The sequence below is a fragment of the Hemitrygon akajei genome, chromosome 8 (genome assembly GCF_048418815.1).
Source record: "Hemitrygon akajei chromosome 8, sHemAka1.3, whole genome shotgun sequence".
In the NCBI taxonomy this organism is placed as follows: Eukaryota; Metazoa; Chordata; class Chondrichthyes; order Myliobatiformes; family Dasyatidae; genus Hemitrygon; species Hemitrygon akajei.
This window is the reverse complement of record NC_133131.1, coordinates 17298811-17326009: the sequence shown is the minus strand read 5'-3', so window position 1 is coordinate 17326009 and position 27199 is coordinate 17298811. Positions and strand designations below refer to the sequence as shown.

The window sequence follows — 27199 nt, the reverse complement described above, 5'->3', positions numbered from 1 at the left end:
TAAAATCAAATGATTGTGTGAGACCAGTTCTGTCACTCCTAATACCTGGTTCAATACGTTTATTTAGAGCAGGGCTTCCCAACCTGGGGTCCACGTACCTCTCAGTTAATGGTAAGGCTCCATGGAGTAAAGAAGGTTGGGAACCCAGACTTAAAGTAATGTTGCACGGCCCTATGTAAGATTCAGATAATCTACATTTCAGAACATGCTACAAAAATCTGATTTTGAAATAATCTCTAATTGTATGAATATAGTTGTAATTTTTAGTTCATACATAAGAACGACACAGTCACGTAGTGGTTAGCATAATGCTTTACAGTTCAGGCAACCTGGATTCAATTCCTGCTGCTGCCTGTAGGAGTTTGTATGTTCTCCCTGTAACCAGTTGGGTTTCCTCCGGGTGCTCTGGTTCCCTCTCAGTCCAAAGACATACTGGTTGGTAGGTTAGTTGGTCATTGTAAATTGTCCCATGATTAAGCTAGGATTAAATTGGGGATACTGCAGGGCAGCACAGCTCAAAAGGCCAGAAGGGCCTAGTCCATGCTATATCTCAATAAGTAAATAAGAAATAGAAGAAGAATTGGATAATGTGACACTTGTTGCACTATATGAAAGTTGATGGTGCTCTGGATTGAATATAGTTTTCCAGTAATTTAAATATACTTCTCAATTTCTAAATTTGTACCCCTACTATTCTTAAATAGCCTTGAGATGCAGACTTCCCAGACAAAGAATTTTTAAAATAGATAGAATGCTTTCACAGTACATTTTTGGCAGTATTTCACTGTATTTCTTTTATTGTGTATAATAACAAAGTAATGCAGTTCATAATTTTTGTTACTTTAAATCAGCCTGATAGCGTGAACATCGATACTGCCAACTTCCAGTAATTTCTCCCCCTCTGCTTCCCTCTTCTTCAGTTCCACACTCTGCCCCCCCTTACCTTTTCTCTTCTCCTCACTTGCCTATCCCCCTAGTGCTCCTCCTCCCCTTTTTACCATGGTCCACTCTACTTTCCTATCAGATTCTTTCTCTTCCAACCCTTTGTTTTTTCCACCTATCACTTCCCAGCTTCTTACATCATCCCCACCTCCCCCATCCGCCTGGTTTCACTTCCCCCCCCCCCCCCCCACATTCTTATTCTGGCTGCTTGTCCTTTGCTTTCCAGTCCTGAAGAAGGGTCTCAGCATGAAACATCAGCTGTTAATTCATTTCTAAAAATGCTATTTAGCCTGCTGAGTTCCTCCAGTATTTTTGTCTGTTTTGCATGAGGTATAGGAAATTTGATTTGGAGTTTTAGCAAAGAGGAACTCTATGCATACAAACTATCCTGTAGATCACATGAGAACTGTGATTCGGATGTTTTCATGACAAAGCTGAAGCAAGCTCATACTAAATTGTATGTAATGTATGCCTGGATGGATCCATGAGTTCATGAAAATCAGAGTGGGGTCCATCTACAAACTCAAGCACTTAGCACAAAACCACAACTGTAGATGGAGTTGTAGTGGATGCAAAAGCAAACACTGCACATTTTTTTTTCTCTAATGCTGTTTCACCCTGATTTATCTGAGGATCTGATATCTATTTCATGGGAACATCTTGCAGCCATTTTTCTCCTCTCACCTGACAAAGATGTGCTGGTTGATAGATCACTTTTCCACCTTAAATTTACCCTTGTCTAGGTTGGTGATAAAACAGCAAGCAGCAGGGACTGAACATCTCTAATTCAGGCACATGAAAGAGACAGGATTGCATGGAAAGAGGTTGAGATTGAGAGGTTATTGATTGGACAGATTGACCACCTTTTCTCTCAGTAGGGGGTAAAGATTTGAAGCTCTAAATAGACAATATTATGCCACCAGGGAGTATGCTTATGGCTTCAAATGAACAGAAGGATGACATTTGTGAGGAGATCTCTGTTCTCAGGAAATAGCAATATACCATTTGTTATCAGGTTGCTGCTTTTCTACTTGTGCAACCCATAGGCAATTAGCGGTACTCTAGGAACAGAGGGATGATGCACATTAGCAACCAGCTTTTCTGCATGAACAAAGAGATGGCAGGTTGTTCCTCTACAATTGTAGTGTCATGGACACTTCTCCGACATGCATCCGCATACATGCACACATCTACTTCTTACTCATGAGCAGGGTCCTGCTTAGATTGGACAGAGAGCTGATTCCAAGGAGGAAAGTGGAGACAACAAGGACATCTGTGATTCAGAATCTGTCAACCAGATAAATTCTGGTTCTGAAGTTTGAAACACTAGTAGGGCAGTCTGTATGCTAGCAGATCATTGTACTTTTGTCCATCCAGTTCTCAGACAGTTAGCATGAAATTCATTTTCAGTACATTGATGCCATCTCTCATGGGGTTAACAATCTCCTACTACAATATCTCAAGCTGGATGGTGTGTGCCTAACAACCAGCAATCCTAGACTGCTTCATTTGGCCCTGAGGAGGATCCTCAAGGGCATCTAAGCAGTCTCAGTGCAAGGGAGTGGCATTCATACTGCAGTTACGTGGGGAGCATTGCATTAGGACATCAAAACCCAGGTACAATATTATGAAAGAGGAAGGTATCAGGCTGCGTAACTTTGCACCCTGTGCAGAAGTAAGGACATCTGAGATAGATGTTTATCATTCAATTCCTTATCCCATGGTAGTCCTAAGGATTCAAAACTTGACCAATATTTAGATTTGCAGAGTGGAGAATCTCCAAATTAATATATTGTATGCAGAGGTGATTTCTGTTCAAACAAGATACTGTTCATTAGAAAACAGAGGTTTTATCAAAACTATTCAGATCATTAGGTCAAGGGACCATCGTTAATGTTCTATTCAGTGTAGTTAGCCTTGCATTATAGAATATGAGTGGATTTTACACATCTGCACTCTCCTGGATGATAATCAGTGTACTGTCTTGTTAAGGATTGTAATAGGGAAGGTTTTATTTGGTTTGCATAAGAGTTTTTATTTTTCAAAGCTAATTCCTGCTTCCTCAACTTGGCCAGGAGCTGAAATGGACGATGCTAAGCCAGGGTAACCCCCTGTCAAAAAAAAAAATTAATATATATTATTTTTCCAGCTTCTACTGCTGTACAAGTTCTGCTTCATGTCCCTGATCTCCGAGTCTCCTTGTTCTTCCTCCTTCAGCACTGACCGTGGTACTTTATTGCCAAGGTTGTGCAGCATGCACCAATCAGCAATGCAGTCTGCATGCTTGATGGTGTGTACTGCAAGATACACCCAGACTAGGTCAGGTTAAAAAAATGCCATTACAGGAGACCCATAACATTTTCCATATGTGTGACTCTCTTTATGTCTACACTCAGCTGTTATAGTTGGAGAACACAGGAATGTGAGGAGCCACTAAATTAAAGAATTGTCCATTTCTCCCTCTTCAAAAGAATCATCTTAAAAATCCCTGGTAATTTACTTTAGAACAACATTGTGTGAGTTTGTTCCTTTATGAAAAAAATATAGATTAAATCTGCATATCAGATATCTGCATATTATTCTAGGCAGTCTCTAGAGTAGATTACTTGTGGCACACTATTGTGGGCCAAAGGGCCTGTAATGTGCTATAAATTTCTATGTTCTATGTTCTATCAGCAAATGAAGCAAACTCAATAACTTTCATTTTGTTTTTCTTTAGGAAGTGATTTACTTAAGTGAAGGCTCGGGATATTTTTTCATTAATACCACAGACTCTGAGATCTTGACGAGCACATATATAGAAGCCAAAAATTATGTACAAGTTAGTATCAAGTTATAGAAAATACTTATCTTTACCTTTATTGACTATGTTGATACTGATAACACTTGTTGCTGCAGATAAGGCCACTGAATCCTGGAGTGGTGACAGTGAAAGCATATGACCTTTGCCTGACCTGTAAAGGTCCAGCCAGAGCACAGATCCATGTATCAGGTATATTGGACGTTGAGTTGGATCTTATTCATAAGGTAAGGATAATGTATTGTGAAATGCATAATACTACTCTCCTACTTCGTCTGAACAATTGGTTAATTTTTGACCAAATGAAAGGTATATTTTCACATCTAAATCTTCAAGAACATCAAAATTATATTCAAGGCTTGCCTGTTAATTTCTTGAGAGTCACATAGAATCCTAGCAGGGCAGTAAGAAGCCATTCAGTCCATCGTGGAAACCTGCTAAACTGAAATTTCTGGTTCCAAGATCAGTTGAATTTACAGTGTGTCTTGATAAAGAGGCTCATATCCAAAGTTCAAAATAAATTTATTATCAAAGTACATATATGTCACCATATACAGACCTGAGATTCATTTTCTTGCGGGCATATGCAATAAATCCAATAACCATAATAGAATCAATAAAAGAGCAGATCAACAGAGCAGACAGCCAGTTTGTAAAAGACAACAGACTTTGCAAATACAAAAGGAAAGAAAATAATAACAAATAAATGAATGAATGAAGGAGCAAATTAATGATAAATATCAAGAACATGAGATGAAGAGTCCTTGAAAGTGAGTCCAGAGATTGTGGGAATAGTTCATTGATGGCGCAAGTGAAGTAATCCCCTCTGGTTCAAGACCCTGATAGTTGAGCCGTATTAACTGTTCCTGAACCTGATGCTGTGAGTCCTGATGTCCCTGTACCTTCTTCCTGATGGCAACAAGAAGAAGAGAGCATGACCTGAGTGGTGGGCATCCCTGATGATGGATGCTGTTTTCTTGTGACCACGCTATGTGTAAATGTGCTCAATGGTGGGGAGGGCTCCACTACTTTTTGTGGTACATAATTTGTACTACTTTTTGTAGGGGAGGCTCCAAAAGAATTTAAGGGGGAGAATGTTTGAAAAATGCAGGTGAGGCAGTAAATAAATAAGTTATTTCATTGCCTAATTTTTCCTCAGATTGAAATTGGAAAATCTGCTGTAGTAAACGTGAGAATCCTGGACTTCTTCAAGAAATTCTTTCTGAGCAGATACTTCAAGTTCATGAATATAACCCTACAGGCAGCTTCCCCAATTGTCACCTTAGAGTAAGTACAAAGCCATATTCAGTTATTTAAAAAATCAATTTTAGGTAGACTTCTTAAGTACACCAGACAAAAGATACTGTATATATTTGAATGGCTGCTTATGTCCTGTGGGAGATGGGGGCTTATTCTGATTGTTGAAAGTAGCTTCTGTCATAATTGGTTTGTTTAGAAACTGCAGCTGATTTTCCAATTGGTTAGCAGGTTGGCATCCAGTTTCAAATATCCTAGGTATATAGAGAGCACATGTAGGAGGTTCCCTCTCTTCCTTTGTTTAAGGCAAGTGGCACAATTGGCCATTGGGAAGTTATGCACTGCTCGTGCTTTTAACTAAATACATTAGTTGAATATTCATCTTTGTAGTTTCTGTAATTTGAAGATCATGAATGTTTTTACTGTTTGTAAATAATGATTAGTATACTGATTTGCAGTTAGCATTTCTTGTCTCTCTTGCTAGACTCACAAACCTGATTTCAATATTACAGCTTAATATTCCAGTGTTTCTAGCTTTAGAAAAAGATTGAGAAGAGGTAAAAGACTGGAGGTGGGTGGAGTTGGGCTATTAATCAGGAATAAAATCCCTGCACTCAGAAGCAACATAATACAAGGATCTTCCCATATGGGTAGAATTCAAAAATAAGAAATGTGCATTCAACCTGATGGGATTATACTACAGAATCTCCAGAAGTCCCCAGGACATATGTGTAGGCAGATTAGGCAAAGCTGTTAAAACAACAGGGGTTATTGCAGTGGGTGACTTCAATTTCCCTAATATAGACTGGGATTTAGATGGGGAAGAATTTTTTTAGGTGCACCCACAAGAGTTTTAAATCAATAGGTAAATAGTCCCACAAGAGGAGGGGGGTCATAGTAGATCTGGTGTTGGGTAATGACCTGGCCAGCTGATTGATCTTTCATTAAGAGAACATTAAGGGAATTGTCATCACATCTCCTAAGTTTTAAGATACCTATAAATAAAGACAAGTATGAGCCTTGCAGGAGAGCATTAAATTCGAACAGGGCAAACGATGAGAGTATTTGCAGGAACTAGGGAGAATTAATTGGGAACAGCTGTTCTGGGCAAGTTGATATTTGACATAAGACTATAAGATATAGGAGCAGAATTAGGCCATTTGATCCATCGAGTCTGTTCCACTATTTCATCATGGCTGATCCAATTTTCCTCTCAGCACCAGTTTCCTGCCTTCTTCCCGTATCCCTTCATGCCCTGACCAATCAAGAATCTATCAACCTCTGCCTTAAATATACATAAAGATAGCTTCCACAGCTGCCTGTGGCAAAGAATTCCACAGATTCATCAGTCTCTGGCTAAAGAAATTCCTCCTTATCTCCATTCTAAAAGGATGCCCCTCTATTCAGATGTTGTGTCCTTTGGTTTTAGACTGTCCCATCAAAGGTAACATCCTCTTCATATTCACTCTATCAAGGGTTTTTCATCATTTGATACGTCTCAATGAGGTCACTCCTCATTCTTCTGAATTCCAGTGAATACCAGCCCAGAGCCATTAAACGCTCTTCCTGTGACAATCAATTCAAACCTGGAATCATTTTTGTGAACCTCCTTTGAACCCTCTCCAGTTTCAGCACATCCTTTCTAAGATAAGGGGCCCAAACCTGCTCACACTACTCCAAATGAGGCTTCCCCAGTGTTTTAAAAAGTCTCATCATTACATCCTTGCTTTTATATTCTAGTCCACTTTAAATGAATGCTAACGTTGTATTTGCCTTCCTCACCACAGACTCAACCTGCAAATTAACCTTTAGGGAATCCTGCACAAGGACTCCCAAGTCCCTTTGCACCTGCTTTGTATTTTCTCTCCATTTAGAAAAAGGTCAACCCTTTCATTTCTTCAACCAAAGTGCATGACCATACATTTCCTGACACTGTATTCCATCTGCCATTTCTTTGCCCATTCTCCTAAGCTGTCTAAATCCTTCTGTAGCCTCTCAACTTCCTCAAAACTACCTGCCCCTCCACCTACCTTCATAGCGTCTGCAAACTTTGCAACAATACCATTAATTCCATCATCCAAATCATTGACAAATAACGTAAAAATAATTGGTCCCAGCACAGACCCCCTACTCAATGGCAGCCAGTCAGAAAAGGCTCCCTTTATTCCCACTTTTGACCACTGCTTTATCCATGCTAGAATCTATAATACCATAGGCTCGTAACTTGTTAAGCAGCCTTGTGTGTGACACCTTGTCAAAGGCCTTCTGAAAATCCAAGTACACAATATCAGCCTTTGGCTATCCTGCTTGTTACTTCTTCAAAGAATTCCAAAAGATTTGTCAGGCAAGACTTTTCCTTGAGGAAACTATGCTGACTATGGCCTATTTTATCATGTGCCTCAAAGTACCCTGAGGTCAAGCTAACTGGCCTAAGGTTTCCTTTCTTCTGCCTCTCTCCCTTCTTGAAGAGTGGAGTGACATTTGCAATTTTCCAGTCTTCCGGAACCATTCTAGAATCTTGTAATTCTTGAAAGATCAGTACTAATGCCTCCACAGTCTCTTCAGCCACCTCTTTCAGAACACTGGGGCATACTCCATCTGGTCCAGGTGACTTAACTTTCAGCTTCCTAAGAACCTTCTGTTTAGCTATGGTAACTTCACACTCTTCAAACCTCTGACACCTGGAACTTCCACCATACTGCAAGTGTCTTCTACAGTGAAGACTGAAGCAAAATACTTACTCGGTTTGTCATCTATTTCCTTGTCCTCCATTACTACCTCTCCAGCATCATTTTCCAGTCATCTAATACCCACTCTCACCTGTCTTTTACACTTTATTCATCTGAAGTAACTTTTGGTATCCTACTTAATATTGTTGACTAACTTACTTTTCATATTCCACTTTTACCTTAATGACTTTTTTAGTTGCCTTCTGTTGGTTTTTAATAGTTTCCCAATCCTCTAACTTCCCACTGTTTTTTGCTCTATTATATGCCCTTCCTTTGGCTTTTATGTTGGTTTTGACTTATCTTGTTAGCCGCGGTTGTGTTATTTTTTCTTTTGAACATTTCTTCCTCTTTGAGAAATATATACCCTGTGCCTTCGGAATTGCTTCCAGAAATTCCAGCCATTGCTGCTGTGCTGTCACTCCTGCCAGTGTTCTTTTCCAGTCAGTTCTGGCCAACTCTTCTCTCAAGGCTTTGTAATTCCCTTTTCTCCACTATAATACTGATACATCTGACTTGGTCTTCTCCTTCTCAAATTTAGGGTGAATTCGAACCTAAGGGTTCTTTTACCTTAAGAAAGTTCTTAGGATTTGGGAGCCCACACCAAACTTCTTCAACTGTTTGAGGTGAAAGAGGCGCTGTTGTGCCTTTTTCACCACACAGCCAGTATGTACAGACCACGTGAGGTCCTCGGTGAAGTTTATGCCGAGGAATTTAAAGCTGTTTGCCTTCTCAACCCAGATCTATTGATGTCAATAGGGGCTAGCCTGTCTCCATTTCTCCTATAGTCCATAACCAGCTCCTTAGTTTTTGCAACATTGATGATTTCTTGTTGGTTTCTTGACACCGCTGTGTCATGGTGGTGACTTCTCTGTAGGTTGCCTCATTATTACTTGAGATTAGGCCAATCAGTGTATTGACCTTTTGGCATACATTTTCTATCTCCTGTTGTAATTTGTAGGCCACATCCTTACAACTGTTTTGGGGGTCTGTATACAACTCCCATCAGGGTCTTTTTACCCTTGCTTTTCCTTTGCTCTATCCACAATATGTGGAGAGTGGACATGTGCAAAGTGCTTAAAGGTCAACTGTACAAGACAAATATGTTCCAGTAAGAAGGAAAGACAAGCACAGCAAGGTAAGGGAGCCTCAGATGTTGAGAGAGGTGGTGAATTTAGTCAAGTAGAAAAAGGAAGTATGTAAGGTTTACAAGGCTAATATCACACAGAGCCCTTAAAGATTATAAAGAAGTCAGAAAAGAACTCAAGAAGGAAATTAGGAAATCCAGAAGAGGCCATGAAAAACGGGTGTATTTTTAGGATTAAAAAGAATCCCATAGCTTTCTGTATGTACTTCAAGAGCAAGAGGATAACTAGAGAGCAGGCAGGATCACTCAAGGATAAAGGATGCAATATCATTTGGAGGTGAAGGATGTGGGTGAGGTCCTGAATATGTATTTTGCAACTGAAGTTACCAAGGAGAAGGTCATGGAGGATAGGGAGACAAGATCCAGTGTGGCACGTGCTAATTTACTAAGCCATTTCAAGATAAAGAAGAAAGTAGTTTTGGGTCTCTTAAAGAACATTAGGGTGGATAAATCCCCAATATCTGATGGGATATACCAAGGTTATTGAGAAAGGCGAATATCTTCATATCTTCTCTAGCCAAAGGTGAGGTTCCTACGGTCTGGCAAGTAGCTAATGTTGTTTCATTATTCAAGAATGGAAATAGGGATAATCCTGGAAACTGAGGGCTGATGAGTCTCTTATGTGTGGTATGGAAACAACTGAATAGGATTTTTGGGGATAGCGTTTATGATCCTTTGGAAAATCATGTCCTAAGTAGGGACAGTCAGCACAGCTTTGTGTAGAATAAGTCATGTCTTACTAGCTTATCGGTGGCACAGTTAATGTAATGCTTTACTTCATCAGCAATTGAAAGATTGGGGTTCAATTCCTGGTACTGTCTCTAAGGACTTTGCACAATTCCCCCCCCCCCCCCCCGACTGTATGGATTCCTCCAGATGCTTCAGTTTCCTCCCACATTCCAAAGACATATGAGTTAGAGTTAGTAAGTTGTGGGCATGTTATGTTGGCGCCAGAAATATGGCAACACTTCCAGGCTGCCCTCAGCACATCCTCAACGCAAAAGACAAGCATTTCACTTATATTTCGATGTTTCAGTGTATACGTGACAAATATAGCTAACCTTTTCATTTTTACCTTGGGTTTTTCAAGGAGCTAACAAAGATGATTGATGAAAACTGAGGGTAGTGGTGAATGGGACTTGTTCTAGCTGAAGGTCTGTCACTATGGTGATCCACAGAGGTCCATACTGGGAACTTTGGTGTTTGTGACATGTGAAAATGACCTGGATGAAAACTTTAAGTGGGTGGGGTACTAAGTTTGTCGATGATATGAAGATTGGTGGTGTTGGAGTAGATCTATATATTACAAAAAATAAATAATGCAGTAATGGGTTTGAAATCTGATGGTGGAAAGGGCTTGACCTGGCCAATTGTGAAGTTTTGCACTTTGGGAGATCAAATGTAAAGAACAGCACGCTGTTAATGGCAAGATCGTTAACAATGTTGACATGCAGAGGGCTTTTTGGTCCATGTCCATAGCTCCTTGTAATTGGCTAGATAAATTGATAGGATGGTAAAGAAGACGTATAGCATGCCTACCTTTATTAGTCGAGGAAATGTGTTCAAGACCACGTCTGGAGTATTGCATTCAGTTTTGGTTGCATCATTATAGGAAAGATGTTAAGGCTTTGGTGAGGCTGCAGAAGAGGTTGCTGCCTGGATTAAGGGACTTCCAAGGAGATGCTGAACAAATTTAGGTTGTTTTCTCTGGAACAGTAGAAGATGTGCAGTGACCTAATAAAAGCTTTTAAAATTACGAGTAACATAGACAGCCAGTATTGAAGTATCTGATACCAGAGGGAATGCATTTAAGATGGGAGTGGGGTGGTAAGTTGAAAAAAGATGTGCAAGGCTAGTTCTTTTTTTAGAGTGATGAGTGGCTATTGGTGGTGGAAGAAAATGTGATAGAAATGTTGAAGAGGCTCTTAAAATATACAGGAAATGGAATGATATGGACATTGTGTATACAGAAGGGATTAATTTAGCTGGTTTTGATTACTAATTTAGCTTTGAGGCTGAAGGGCCTGTTCCTGTGCTGTACGGTACTCTGTTCTGTATTTCTTTCAAAAGATATATTCATCTCTTTAATGCTACTAATAATTTCATTTTCAAATCAAGCAGATGTGTATTTCGATACATTTTTGCCAGTTATTTATTTCCTGCTTTAAAAGCTTTTTTACCCAAGTTCTCTACCTCTTAACAAGATCCTAGGTCTGCCATTTAATATCTACTTCATTAATTGAAGCTGTGAGGCAGCAAATCTACAACTGAACTAGTATTCCACATATTTTAGACAAGAAAGACAAAGAGTAAAAGGAATGTGAAAAGGTGAGAGGAACAAATTAAAGTTTCATGCAGGAAGTAAAAGAAGAGAAATTCTAACAGTAATTTGAGAGAAAGAAACAAATGCACAAGAGTGAAACAAGTTAAAAATGTAAATGGGAAATGGAAGTGAGATCAAAGAGAAATAATGGGTAAAGGATAGAGGGAGAATATACATTTTCCAGTTTATTAGGCCATTAGAGAACTGCACAGTGTAATGTTATGAATTCAGTAAATTCCAATATTCATGGTTCATAATTTGTTTTCTTTTGCAAGGTACATGAGTGCCATATACTGATTACTTTTAGCAAAATACAACTGAAAAAGTTTGTTACCTGCACCATAGAACTGTTAGAGCTTTAGGAAGATCATCAGTTGAAAGGTTGATGGATTTCCTGCATATAAGCAAATTTTCTTTTCTTCCAGCCAGTTACACAATTCAATATCAATTGCACTAATGGTGGTTGTGTATTGATGCATTCCCTCAAATAGTCCTTACCAAAGAATTGTACTTGATGCTGTTTGTAGTTCTGAGAAAGTGTTGGAATATGTAATAAAGTACAAACGTTTGTACAAATACTTCCTTAATTAAAAAAAAACTTTTTCAGACCAATGACTAACCTGGATAAACGTGCTGCAAGTTATATTATGAGAGCTATGACCTTAGGGCAAACAACTCTTGTAGCAAGTGTCAGGGACAAAAATGGTCGAAAACTGAGCTCTGCTCCACATCAAATTGAGGTAAGTGTGTCTTTCTTTCACATTTTATTAATGAAAGTTAGCTAGATTTGGCATCTGCCTATACATCTGCTTTAGCTACTGAGCCAGAAAGCATTGGATTTAGCTGAGAATGTTTTGCGGAGTTTGCACGTCACTCTCTTTGTACAGCAGAGTAACAGTGTCTTGGTCACTGATTTTGCTTGTGGTACTGTCACAAACTTGCCTCTAAAGCTAAAGGCACATTTTTTCCTCCATTATTTTGCCAAGTGATAATAGCAGTAGTAATGAGATTTGGGGTCTCATTGCCCTCTGCTGAACTGAAAACTGCTAACTGCTCCTTCAATGTCCTACAGCTTGCAAATAATGACAGAACCAATACATGAGTCATCATCTAATTTTTCTCTCATGATAGATGCCAGGTATTGGTCCTGGATGTAGTCATTTAGTAGGAATGGGACTACATTAATGGACACTTCTTTTTTAATGATTTCCTTGCATTTTTTTTGTTAGGAATCCTGGTTGTGCTAATTTAGAAAAAAATCTTTGTTGAGTTCCCTGTATTTTCTGGTAGCAGATTGTGGTCAACTATGTATACCTGTCTGGACACACCCCTCTGCTGACTGCTCCTGTGGCTCCTCCCACAGACCCCGGTATAAAGGCGATTGGGGCACTGCTCCTCCCTCAGTCTCCGAGATGTCATGGTCCCCTTTGCTGCTCATAAAATTGATGCACCATCAATAACTCTCGGAGACAGGAAGTGAACGATAGACTTTTACTATGCAGACAAGGCCCGCCCCCGGTCAAGTCCACCACATTTCCCCTCTCAGCTGAGGCCCACGAGGCCTTCAGCCGCATTAAAGGGGACATTGCCAAAGCAACGATGCATGCGGTGGACGAGACCATTCCCTTCCAAGTAGAGAGTGATGCCTCCGACTTCGTGCTGGCTGCTACCCTCAATCAGGCAGGAAGGCCGGTAGCATTCTTCTCTCGTACCCTTCAAGGCCCTGAAATTCGGCACTCCGCGGTGGAGAAAGAAGCCCAGGCCATAGCGGAAGTTATTAGGCACTGGAGGCACTATCTCGCCGGCAAAAGGTTCACCTTGCTGATCGACCAGCGCTCAGTTGCGTTCATGTTCAGCAACCAACAGCGGGGCAAAATCAAAAATGATAAAATTTTGAGGTGGAGAATAGAACTCTCCACCTACAACTATGACATCCTGTACCGGCCTGGAAGGTTCAATGAGCCCCCTGATGCCCTATCCCGGGGAACGTGTGCCAGCACACAGCTCGACCGGCTATACGCCCTCCATGCAGATCTTTGCCACCCGGGGGTCACCCGGCTTTACCATTTCGTGAAAGCCCGGAACCTGCCTTACTCCCTTGAGGAAATCAGGATGATGACCAGGGACTGCCAAGTCTGCGCTGAGTGCAAACCGCACTTCTACCGTCCTGAAAAGGCACAACTTATCAAGGCCACCCGCCCCTTTGAGCGACTGAGTGTCGACTTTAAGGGCCCCCTTCCCTCCACCGACCGCAATGTGTACTTTCTTAACATAATCGACGAGTACTCGCGGTTCCTCTTTGCCATCCCCTACCCCGATACCACTGCCACATCCGTCATAAAAGCCCTGCGCCAGCTCTTAACTCTGTTCGGATATTCCTGCTATATCCACAGTGATAGAGGATCCTCGTTTATGAGTGACAAGCTGCACCAATACCTGCTGGCTAGGGGTATTGCTACTAGTAGGACCACGAGCTATAATCCCCGGGGGAATGGACAAGTGGAGAGGGAGAATACCACGGTGTGGAAGGCCACACTCTTAGCCCTTAGGTCAAAGGGATTGCCGGTCTCTCGCTGGCAGGAGGTCCTCCCTGAGGCACTCCACTCCATCCGCTCCCTGTTATGCACATCCACCAATGCCACCCCTCATGAGCAACTCTTTTCTTTTCCTGCTGGTTTGGCTGACGTCCCCAGGGCCGGTGCTGCTCCGGAAACATGCGAGGAGCAATAAATACTCCCCGCTGGTCGAGGGGGTTGACCTACTTCATGCGAACCCCCAGTATGCCTACGTGGTCTTACCTGATGGGCAGGAGGACACGGTCTCCGTCTGCGACCTGGCGCCCGCAGGAGCACCAGACCCCTACCCCGAACACTCCATGGTGACTATGAACCCCGTACCCACCAATGTATATACTCACGAGACACCGCGCACGCCAAGCCCTACATAGACTCCTCATGACACTCCCATACCAAGCGCCACGCACACGCATGAGGGATTACTAGTGCCTAACGGGCTGGCACCTCAAGTCAGGCCGGAGCCAGCACAACCACCATCACCGGTGCAATCACGACCGGTGCTACGTAGATCGCAGTGACAGACTCAACCACCTGATAGACTTGACCTGTAAAAATACTTGTAGGAAACTTCGCCCCGTGGGGACTCTCTTTTAAAACAAAGGGGGGGGGGGTGAATGTGGTAAACTATGTATACCTGTCTGGACAGGCTCCTCTGCTGACTGCTCCTGTGGCTCCTCCCACAGACCCCTGTATAAAGGCGATTGGGGCACTGCTCCTCCCTCTGTCTCCGAGATGTCGTGCTCCCTTTTTGCTGCTAATCAAAGCCTATCATTCACTTCCTGTCTCCGAGAGTTATTGATGGTGCATCACAGATAGAGATTTTGTATTTCAGGGGGTATTTAACTCATTATATTATACCCCTTTGTTACAATGACTAACGTATTGGTAGCAATTTTACTATACTGTATTATTAAACTGGCCAAAAACAGAACATTGGCTAGGATTCCAACTGGCCAAATTTCCACCCAAGTACTCTTCAGAGTTTTTACAGGAATTCAGCTCTAGAAATGATAAATGCAAGGAATGTTAGCATTCAGATTACATCTATGAAGGAAGAAGGAGTTAAAGTTACAGGTTGATAGTCCTCTATCATAGCTGGAGAATATCTGAGATATAATAAGTTTTAAGGGAGTATAGAGGCAGGGATGTGGAAGAACCATATACCAGCTATTATACTCTCTACAAACCATTTTATCCTGATGTACAGATGTCTGCCCAGTCACTGTTTGACCTGGCTATTTCTAGAATTCTGTGTTTTATTTCAGACTTCCAGTGTTCACAGTATTTTAATTTTTGTTTATATGTAGAAGAGCAAATTGAAAGCTACAGATGACAGACCAGTTGCTGAAAAAAATACATTTCATGAAAGCATTACAGTTATAAAATACAATATTTTACCCAAGTGTTGATTAAAATAGTACATGGTAAAGGGAAATTAAGATTTTTAAAGGAGCTATTTTTGAGGTAGGACAGTATTTACTTTTATTGCCCTATTGATTTTTAGAGTCTCAAGCCAAATTCAACCTCACGATTAGGGTTCTAATTTGGCAATTGTCCTTTTGATCTTAGTGTCAAAAAGCCATGTTGCTTTCTTAAAGATATGAATGCTGTATAATGTATATTTTAATAAATTAGATACATCATATTTTCTCATGCTTAAAAAAATAAGGATTAGTCAGGCTTTGTAATATACTGTATATCTCACATCATACTAAACTGCAATTTTCTTTGGCTTCAGGTATTTCCACCTTTTAGACTAATCCCACGGAGGATGACATTGATCATTGGTGCTATGATACAGGTTAGCAGAACCAATCAGATTGCTTATTTATTGCACAAATGCAGAAGTTAGCTATGACATGAAATTAAATGTTTTTAAATAATAGCATAATATTGTAGCATGCAAAGAACTGAGAGCCAACGTAGATTCAGAATAGTTCAGAATCTTAATGTGTGGATCTGTAGTGCTTGGAATTCTCATGATTAACTAGCTCCGTGATTTCCCAGTCATTCTCATCACTTCAGTTCTGATTCTTCTTGGGTGAGAATCCAGAAGTTTCCTAACAGATATCAAATATAACAGAATTCAGGGCAGCCTATAAACTGGACACTTCACCATTACTGCAAGGTAAGAGTTGACAAATCATCAGTGAGGCATATTGATGTCTTTGAGAGTTTAGATATTGATCTTTTTGCAACAGTGCCTCTGTTACTTACTAAGATTTTGCAGCTGGGTTGAGGAAGATAACAGCTAAGAAATAGCTGCTCCAGCAACCATCAGCACTTGTCATGAGGCAGGTGATGTAGGTAGATCCCTTGAAGTCCTTCACTTATGCTTGTTCCTTTGGCAAGGTGTTCATGTGACAATGTCATACTCTAAGCATTTTGTCGAGAGAAATTATCAAACAAGAAATTGGCCTTTTGCAATCCTGTTTGAGAATCACAGTTCGTCAAAGTGGTATGCCACTTCTTAACCTGGACAGAAGGTCATCCAGGAGGATGGGTCTCTCTCCTGCTTTGAGGTGAGGACAAGGATTTTTTTTCCATGGTTGAAGTAATAATAGTCTTTGGGCTCATCCAAAGCTTCCAAGGCTTGGATGTAAACTGCAAAAAATTGCAGAGAGATGTGAATGCAGCCTAGCCTCTCTTCCATTGATTCTGTCTATACTTCTCAATGCCTCAGGAAAGCAACTAATATAATCCAGGACCCTTCCACCCTGGTCATTACTCTTCTCCCTCCATCCCATCAGGCAAAAGATACAAAAGCTTAAGAGCACATTTCACCAGGCTCATGGATGGCTCCTATCCCACTCTTATAAGACTCTTGAATAGACCCCTTGGATGATAAAGATGAATATAAATTCTTGATTACTCAATCTACCTCTTCATGGCCCTTCTACTTCAATTGTCTACCTGCGCTGCTCTTTCCCTATAACAGTTCTGTATTTTGTTTATTTTCTTTCATCGTACTTGTATATGGAATGATCTGTCTGGATAATATGTAAACTAATGCTTTTCATAGTATCTCTGTATATGCGACAATAATTAATTGTCAACCAATTACCAATACACACAGAAGACCTAGCAAGTTGTTTCCATCTTAGAGTTAGCCAAAGCGTCTTAAAGCATTGGAGGCTCAATAGACTGCAGATGCTGGAATCTGGAGAGAAAATTTTAAAAAAACAACGAACCGATGGAGAAACTCAGCAGGTCAAGCTGCAGAGAATTAGTACACATTTCAGGTTGAGATTGTATATCAGAGTAATAATCAAGAATGAGATGTGGGAAGAATTGTGCTGCCTCGAGTAAGCTTGAAGCTGATGTACAGCCAACAGGATTTGAAGGAAAGGGAAAGAAATACACAATGAGCAAAAGGAAAGTTTGTTAGAAACTGGCTGCTTTATTTTTAAATTGTAGTGGGACTCTCATTTGTCTATCCAAAAGTGTATTGCATCAAAAAGAGTACTTTTCTAGTTAGTTACATGAAATTACTTTTGACAATTCTTTACAAGCACAATGCATTTTCTAATTTTGTTGCAATTAATTGCAGGTGATGCCTGAAGGTGGTCCACAACCACAGTCCAATATTTATTTCTCCATTAATAACAATACTATTGCTAAAGTAAATACATTAGGACAGCTTACTGCCTTGGCAGTAGGAACTGCAAAAGTGACTGGTATTGTCCAGGCTGTTGGTGATGACACAGGAAGAGTGGTTGTTTTCTCTCAGGTAATGCTATTTTTGCCTTTGAATTTGCTATAAAGCATGTGTCTACCCAAATAGCCAGCGTTTAAAATATATATTGACTTGTGGTTAATATATATTATTTGTTTTATGCATTAGAGGCTCATTGCAATTTTTTTCCCAAATCAAAAACAAGTGAGTCACTTTAGATTTTCCAATTTTCTGTTACTGGAATGTTTGCATTCAATTTTACACAACACTATCATAAAAATAATCTTTTGTAAAATCATAATAATACAGGACACCAATCAGTCCAAAATGAGCCCATGCCTGTACTCTGGAGAGCAATTGTATCATTCCCATTCCCCAGCTGTTCCCCTGAACTCTGGCAAATTACTTTCCCTCAAGAATTTGTATAGAAGTTTAGAAAGGTTATCTAAGTTATGACTCTTTTAGGTTATATCCAGAATAAATACCACTTTTTAAAAAACTTAACTTTTTATCATTTCTCTGCAGAAATTATACTCACCTCTCATAGTGAAATGCCATTTTTTTTCAATTTGATTTGTGTTTTGATGATCTGAAGAATGTGACTGACTCATTTCAAAAATAGGAAGCTGATTAAGTGGTTTAGAGCAAGCCTTGCAGTAGATTGGCGCAGAAAGTGTATCCTAATTGACCTCTGTGTTTCAGCTACATTGATACTGTATGAGATATTTTACTGTCCAAGGTTACCAATGCTTTCAAATGATAATTAATAAATAGGTGATTTTCAGTCATTAGAGATTTAGTATATTGACATTGCAAATACTGTGTCTAATTTGTAGCAGCGATCCGCAGTAAAATAAAGAGAGTAACTGAAAGGTAAATTTCTTTAAATCTTCATTGTTTTTATCATGCAAATTGGAGACCTAACCATACATTAATTCTTTTTCAGCACTTATGTAAGCATAAGATCTAGGACATGAAATTGAAATCTGGGAATTTGCAAAACAGCCAGGTCTAATATCAGGCTGTGCACAATGTAAGTTTGATAATAGCAATGATGGCTCCAGCCAAGGCTCTTAACCTAAAGGCTAGACATTTGTTAAGCTGCTGGAAGAACAGCTATATTTTAAAGGTCATCAGTTGCCCACAGATTATTCTTAGTTTCCACTCAAAAAAAATTCCAAACCCCAGTCACAAATGAAATCGTGCTGTACTGCACATATACAGCAATTTGTCATCCTTATGTATTTAGTAATGGCTACCTTCTGTTTTCCTGCCCTTTTGTGACTATACAATGCCACTACAATTCTGAAGAGTGGGATTGTCAATATGAACCAGAATGCTTATTTATTAAATAGTATGTGAACAATATTTTAAGTTGGTTTGGACATGCATATGCCTATGGAAACCTACATAGATTAACTAACAATTTACAACAGGCTGAATATGAAATTAAATTTTGTCAATAACTCAAATAATTTGTCAAATTTTTTTGGCAAAAAGGATGAAGTGTCTGTAGAAGTGATTCAGCTAAAGGGGATAAAAATCCATGCTCCAATAACTAGACTGCAGACTGGAACTCAGGTATAGAGTTTAATCTTCTTGTATACTTACAATGAAATAGTGTCAAAGAGCAATACAGCACAGTATCAGGCCCTTCGGCCCATCTAGTCCATGCCAAACTGTTATTCTGCCCAGATCCATTCAGCTATACTTGAATCATAGCCTTCCACGCCTTTGCATCCATGTGTATATCCAAACGTTTCTTAAATGTTGCAATTGAATCCTCATCCACTACTTCTGCAGGTTGCTTGTTCTACATTTACACCACTCAGCTTCCCCTTTAATATTTTATCTTTTACCCTTAACTTCTGACCTCCAGTTCTAAGCTCACCCAAACTTAGTGGAAATCCTGCTTGTATTTATCCTATTGATATTCCTCATAATATTGTATACCTCTTTCAAATCTCTCCTCATTCTCCCACACTCCAGAGAATAAAGTATTTGCCAGTTAAGATGGCGCTACTGAACGTGTGTGACAGCTTTCTGATAGTCAAATAATTAAGAAATCTGACTAAAAACGTCACTAGAAATACTTTTTCTGAGGTAAATTGTGTTAAATTATCACAGCAAACAGTGAAAGGGCGAGCGATGGCGAGGTAAGTTTGAAGGATGAGCCAAGATGGTGTGTGGCAGAATCATTGCAGATGGAGTTCTGATCCCCATACAGCTGGTCCAGGTGGGAGGTTGGATCACTCTGGGCAATGAAAGGAGAACTTGGGAGCCCAGACATAGGAGATTTGGTGCCCATTCAGCTGGCCCAGTGCAAGGTTGGATTGCTCAGGGCGCCAAGCTTATTTGAAGAGCTTGAGAGTGACTTTGAACTGGGTGGTGAAATCTAGACCCAGAGCGAGTTTCTGGGTGGCGTGGTCTAGGCCGAGCTTTATGCTGCAGCCTAGTGCGAGGTATGACATATTGTATAGACAATTTAAACACTGGCCCAGATCAGGGGCGAGAGCCTCTCTCCAGGGCGCCATAGTCTTTCTCTGTTCCATTGTTCGGTCAATTTAAAAGTCAGCCCAGATAGATTGAAAAGACAAGGTGTTGGGATTCGGAGAGTAGATTTCACTTGTTCTTCGTGATGGTCACTCCTCTCTCTCTATGGCATTGACTCTATGAAGACTTCCCTGACTGTTGTGCTCCATGCAAACTAATATGATGAACTGATAAGCAAGGCTTTGGGCCTACTCCAAGCAGTTCAGATCTCAGGACTCAGTTTTTGGCTCAGATTGTTGTCTTGTTAATTTCAGTTGTTTGCATGATGTGTGTTTTTATTTCTCTTGTGTATTGGGTGTTGATCTTTTATTTTTATTTTTATTTTTTTCTTTAACTGGGTTCTTTTGGGTTTCTTGCTTTGTGGCCATCTGTGAGCAAACAAATCTCAAGGTTGTATAATTTATACATTCTTTGATAATAAATGTACTTTGATTCTTTAAACCTATTCAACCTTTCCCTGTAACTCAGGTCCTCAGGATCCAGCAACAACCTTTGTAAATTTTCTCTATACTCTTTCAATCTTATAGGTATCTTTCCTGTAGTGAGGTTACCAGAACTGCTTATTATTTTCCAAATTTGGCCTCGCCAATACCTTAAGAAAGTTCAACATAACATCCCAACACCTGTATTCAATAATATGATTTATGAATGTTAATGTACCAGAAACTCTCTTTATGACTATATTTATCTGTGACACCACTTCACAAAGTGAATCTGTACACTTAGATCCCTTTGTTGCATTAAACTCCTCAGTGCCCAGTGTTCACTTTGCAAGTCCTACCCTGGTGTGTCCTCCCAATATCTGCTATATTCACATTATTCTATAACTCCTGAACAATCTCGAACAACTTGCCTGAATACTTTATTTCCATTGGGAATTTAGTACATGAATAACACACACCAATGTAAATCTACCATTAACTAACTTCACAATTATTGCTGAGGGGAGTTTGACCAGCACTGAACTGGGCACAATCACTGCCCCTTATTACTTGCTCTAGTTGAGAAGCTATCAGTGGTCACTCTCCTATAGTTCTTGTACTCCTTGTGGACTGCAGTTCCAAGAAAGAAAATAACTTACCGTGAAGTCTGTAACTTCATTTGGGAACATGGTGACATAAGCAATTCATCTGCTGGCAGAGACAGGGAAAAGTTATAGTATTCCAAACAAAATAACTTGTTGTTGGTAATATCTTTGTTCACATTCATTTTTTAAAAATATACTCAAAACAAAATTAATAATTTCTCAATACAAAAGTACATAATACAACACAATTGCCTGGAAATTCATACTGCATCCATTGAAATAAATGGAATTAACTTCACAGGTAGAGTACAATCCACTAATACTGTTCTATAATTTATTGATAACAGCCCAGGATAAATTTCTAGTTAATATTTTTTGCATTGTGAATCACAGCATTTTACAAGAAAGGAAGAGGTTAGTTCTCTGAAATATTTAATCCTGCCCCCTTTGTTTATTTCTCACATATGATCTTTGGCATTTTCTGTGCTTTGAAGATGTTATAAAATCTGCTTCCAGAGTATTTTAATATTTCAGTCTGTTTTTAAATAAATGTCTGTTTTTAAACTTCCCCTTGGTTCATTTGTTGATGATCTTAAGCTTATGCCCTCTCAACATCAATAATAAAGGTAGATTTTATGTATTTTCATGATTTTGAACTTCTTAGGGATTTTCCTTTAACCTTCTCTATTCTCAGGACAAGATCTTCCATTCATATCTCCTATCATTTCAGTTAATCTTTTCTGTGCTCTCTCAACAGCTAAGATACTTTCCCTAAATTAAGGTATCCAAAACCCTTTATATCTGTGTTGCAGTCTTGTTTTTATCAACCTGCCTTTCTACTTTTAAAAGGTTTGTTTACCTGAACCTCCCAAACTCCATGCTGTTCCTTTTACATTTTTTTGTAAAAAATGGTATTCTTCCTCCCAAAATACCATGCTTCTCTGCTTTAATCTGCATCAGATATCTGATACCTCAAACTGCTCGTATGTATCCATGTTTAATTAGTATTCACAGTTACTAGGACACCTTGTTTTTATATGATCTCCATCATTCAACATTGTCTTTGAAAGGTGGAGCCATATTAAAACTTCAAATTACAGCCTCAACAGAAGACGTAGTTCTGTCACCCATTGGGTGCACAGGGTTGGCAAGGTAAGACTTTTGAATCTTGACCAAGTAAGGTCAAGCAAGTGAGCATTATGAGCACTGGGCTGGATGACTTTGGGATAATGGGAAGTTGGAGAACATTTAGATTTTTATCAAATTTCTCAAATCTTTGGAACATAAATTTCAATTCAATAAAGACAAATGAGATCTTTTGACATTTAGCTTTCAGAATTGTTTAAGTTAGAAAAGTGTGCTACAAGATACTTTGTTACATTTCACAATATTTATTTTATTTCACAATATTTTATCTATAATGGTATTGAATTACAATTTAAAGGTTGCATATAGAAAATAAATAAATTTACACAGGTTTGAGAAATGCTACTGTCTTCAGGGAGTGAATGTGTATTGAATCCAAATAACCAGCTTGTTGAATTCATATAATAAAATTATTTTGAGGACAGCAAGAAGCGTATACACTTATAACTGTTGTATGTTCTTTATACATTATTCATCAGCATCCTGACAATATTGTGACTTCTGTATATCTATATGCAAAGAGATGGGTAAGGGAATTGCCTTGAAAAACTGGGTAGAAACTTCCTCTTGAGGTTCTCTAGCATCATGCATTTCAACCCTATTTATAACAAGGAAATTTGGGTCCCTTATAATGGTAAATAATGAAGTGTCAGCATGGATTGGAAATTGGCTGAGCGAGGAAAACAGAGTTGACATAAATAAGTCTTTCGCATCAGGGAGTTTCCAAGGGGTCAGTTCTTGGACCTCGATAATTCACTCTTAATCTAATTTAATAATCTGGAAAAGGGGCCAGAATGTAAGGTACCCAATTTGCCAATGACACAACAGTAGGTGGAAGGGTGATTTATGATATGTCTGAGGAGACACTGCAGTGGGTAAAAATTGGTAGATAGAGTTTAAAGTGGAAAAATAAGTCAGGCACTTTTGAGTCAAAGGAAAGATTGTTATCTAAATAGAAAAGGACTGCAAATGAGTGAATTTTGCAGTGATCTAGGAATTCTTTTGCCTGAATCACAAAAAAGCGAGGCAAGTGCAGCAGGTAATCCAGAGGGTAAATGGCATATTGGATTTATGGCAGAGTAGTTGGATTTTAGCAATATGGAAGTTTTATTTTAACTGTATATGAGTAAGGCTGGAATACTGTGGACAGTTTAGATCCTATTACATAAGGAAGGATACAGTGGCATTACAGACAGTCCAAAACATATTTATTAGCCTGAGATGGGAGGACCAAACTGTCAGAAGTGACTTAACCGGTTGGATTTGTCTTTGGAGTTTAGAAGAATAAGGAGTGATTTTATTGAAACACATAAGATGCTCAGGGAGCATGACAAAGTTGCTATCAAGAGGTTCTCTCTAAAAGGATTTAGTTTCAAGATAAGGGGCTGGTAATTTAAAATGAAGATACTTAGAAATTTATTTTTGAAGAGAGTGGTGAATCTTGAGACCTCCGCCCCAAAGAGTTCTGCATGTTTTTTAGAAGTATTTAAAATGAAGGTAGATATAATTTGAAATATTTGGGAATTGAAGATTGGGGAGCTGAGGCTATATTGATACTTAATGGCAGGGCAGGTTAAGGAGTGTGGTAGCCTACTCCTACTCTTATTTTCCAGTGTTCTTATGCTATTGAGTTCCAGTTCACTAACACAACTTGTATCAATAATATGAACTGATAGATTATAAAAAGATTTTTTAGTATCAGAATAATTCATGGTGAAATGGAATGCTAAATGTTTATATTCCATATAATGTTGGAATTAGTTCTATCTGTTTTGCAATAGTCAATAAAATCTTCAAAATAGATGACTTCTGCATTATTTTTTAAATTATATTTTGCTACGTGTATTTGTCCTTTAAAACTATAAACACTTAGCTCTACTGCAAAATCAGTTCTGTATTGAATAAAAGTCTAAGCTCTGTTTCTAAACATAAGGATACAGAGCCATAAAATATGACACATTTTAACTCTTCAGGTACCAGTGCATGTGACGGGAACCACAAGTTGTCAGACTCCATTTACCTTTAGTAATGGAATACCTGGTCTGACATTTCATTGGACAACAACAAAACGGGAGGTTATTGAGCTTGTCACCAGACACTCAGAGGTAATTTGTCATTTCTCTCAAATATTCATACTCTAATATTCAATCAAGTGCATGACGTTAGTTTGATATTTAGAAACAAAATCTTAACATCCATTCTTTAAACACTTCAAATAGCTATATTCTCCAATTTTAAAATACATGACTATTTCCGCAGGTTTTTTTTATTGTAAGATAACAGGATATTTAAGAAACCTTAGTTTCTTAAGCAGAATTAGAGAATATATGTTACATTCATTTTCAAAAGAAATGGAGATCTTAAAGTTTTTGGTTTATTCTCTGTCAAGGGTGATATTTTTTTCTTGTATTTTCTACCTCATTTATAAATGTATTTAATTTCCTTCCCAGGTATGTGTAAGAGTTTATGCAAATATTCCCCTGTTTGAGAGATATCATGACCTTAGATGTTTTTTGAAAGGAGTTTTATAGGCAAATAAATCAATGGCTTCTAAAATTTTTATTTTTTTTTAAATTTTTTCTGACTTCTGTGTCTGTTCTGATGTCAATTCAATTAGATCCCAACCATTCAGAAACATAGATGTCATTGGGCAGGCTGAGCAGTGATGTTCAATAACTCTCACATATGGCAAACCGGAAAGGAAAAAAAGCACAACTTTTAATAATGTTTTATATACTTTCCCATGCACCAAAATAAATATTACATTCAAATTAAGGCTAAAATACAAATATTTAAATATACCTTTTATCTTTTAAAATTTTTAAGCAATTACAATCTATGTACATAAACACAATAAGTTCTGCAGATGCTGAATATCCAAAGCAGCACACATGTACATAAAATTAGTTAGTAAAAAAGGAAATTACTCTTCCTTTTAAATACTCGGTTACACTTTATGCAATATATGTAATATTTTCAAAGTATTTTACAGTAAAACTTGTTTGTACATACATCACTTCAGTGATTTCTTTGAATAAATTGGGAATGCCTACAAAGAAAAGCCTGCCTTGCAAAGGATGCTGAACCATTAATAAAAACTTTAGTACTCCCATATTGAAGTATGTACGCATGGAAATACTGCAATTTGTGACAGTTTCGTGGCATAACATCAATAAATGCTAACAGTTTTATAGTCATAAATATTGCAAAACTCATTCTGTTTTGAAATAACCATCCTGAGGAAATGAAAATTCCTGTAATTCATTATTTTCTTTCTAATTGTTGTGACTCTGATTGAGTCACTGGAGTCCAAAGCTGATAGATGCAAGTAGTCTTTATTCAACACAATCAGGCCTTCTGGATCTATTTCTCCTCTCCCCCATTCCATAACTCCTGAAAGATTTAAAAAAAACCTCCCATTTGCAATCTTGGATTGACCAATTACTATTGTTACGTACCCTGTAACTGGGTCACTTACCAGCAAAGATAGAGAGGTCCGTTGAAGTCTGATGGTACTATTTTTAACAGTATTTATTGATAAAAATACACAAAAATAATATCAATGCAAACATACAGATAATATACGTCGTCAATACTAAATCTAAAAGCGCGGGTATAATAATAATCAATAAGAAATAGCTCTATCGTTGTCTAGGGGATAATGTATTGTCCGATGGAAATATAAAAGTCACTTTAGTTCATTTGGGCTGCAGCTTTTGGTTGGAGAGAGAGAGACAGATTTTGGAACTTGCCAGAGTTTTCCTTTTTATGATGTCGATCCTTCGAAATGTCGTTGGTGTCCTTTTCCTTTTAGCTAAGCCGTCTTCCATGGTCAGTCCCACCAATTCCGAGGCAAGTGGAAAAGGATGCACGTGGGCTTTCCACCAGCTGTCGCTATTACGCTGTCACGGGATTTCTAGCGTTTCTCCTGGTGCGTCTAAAGGGGTTGTTCCCCAGACCCTCTTTTATCCTTACTCATGGGGTCTCAGATGTCAATCAGGTTGGGATGATGCAATCCCTCAGCCAGCCCCCTCTGCTCATTCCCTGAGGGCTTCAAATAAATAGTACAGTACTCAATACACAGTTCCGTCTCCAAGAGACAATGGCCGTTTCCCGTGGCTTTGTATCGTTGAGGGGCCAGGACATTCCAAACCCCCTGTGGATTCTGCGTGTCTTTCTCTCATTTCCTGGGTCTCCTGACCTGAATTAATAGCGATCTTGCAATTCTCCAAAAGGAGGGGGCTACTTTGTACCCTTCGGCCCCTCAGAGTTGGGGCACAGGCGTAACACTATTCAGACCAGGAAAACCCAACCACTTCTCTTTGATCATCAGCAGTGCCCATGACAAAATGGAAGGCTGATGGAAAGTAGCCAATTGGTAGTAAATTTAAATAGAAGTGAACAAATTTTAGAACACCAAGGTAACATCTAAATCGTAATGATGCTTGTCTTATGCTTATTCCATAGATTTCTTTAGAGCTTTCTGCAGAACATAATTTTGCCATGTTATTATATAGCCGAGCACAAGGGAAAACAGGTTTGAAAGTCACTGTGAAGGCACAGGATCCATCTGCTGGACAGTTTGAAGGACATGCTGACAGTTTTTCTGATGAGTTACAGATAATGGTATTTGTGTACTTTTTTGTTACATTCCAATTTAGTAATAATTCGAGTCAATTTAGAATCAGTTCTCAAGTAAATAATCTATTTTTCACATACTGATTTCAAATAGTCTGGAGGATATGAGATTGACTTTAATAGCGCCAGGTTTTAACATCTCTGGTGACCAATAGAATTGCAACGAGAAGAAGACAAGAAGGCATAAAAATCTGGTTGATTTTGAACTATTTACATAGTGCAATGGACAGAAGCCTGTGATGTTATTTTTATGTTATACTGTAGATTTGGTAAATATGAAGTATATACATAAACATGAATTAAATTTGTTCTCCAATACAACTTTAAAATGTTATGTGACAAAAATTGTTAATTTTTGGCAAATTATGCCATAATTGAAATTGCATCA

The 27199-nt window shown here is 38.8% G+C and overlaps 1 protein-coding gene across 1 annotated transcript in view; it reads left to right on the top strand.

The window, feature by feature from the left end:
- The window catches only part of LOC140731515 (nuclear pore membrane glycoprotein 210-like), a 138018-nt gene that overhangs the window by 79017 nt on the left and 31802 nt on the right, over positions 1-27199 (top strand). The window contains exons 20-28 of the mRNA XM_073052985.1: positions 3662-3763; positions 3841-3969; positions 4902-5029; positions 11803-11935; positions 15510-15572; positions 17322-17501; positions 18948-19028; positions 24147-24278; positions 26641-26799. Coding sequence (XP_072909086.1) covers positions 3662-3763; positions 3841-3969; positions 4902-5029; positions 11803-11935; positions 15510-15572; positions 17322-17501; positions 18948-19028; positions 24147-24278; positions 26641-26799 — 1107 coding nt within the window. The remainder of the gene's footprint in view (positions 1-3661; positions 3764-3840; positions 3970-4901; positions 5030-11802; positions 11936-15509; positions 15573-17321; positions 17502-18947; positions 19029-24146; positions 24279-26640; positions 26800-27199) is intronic.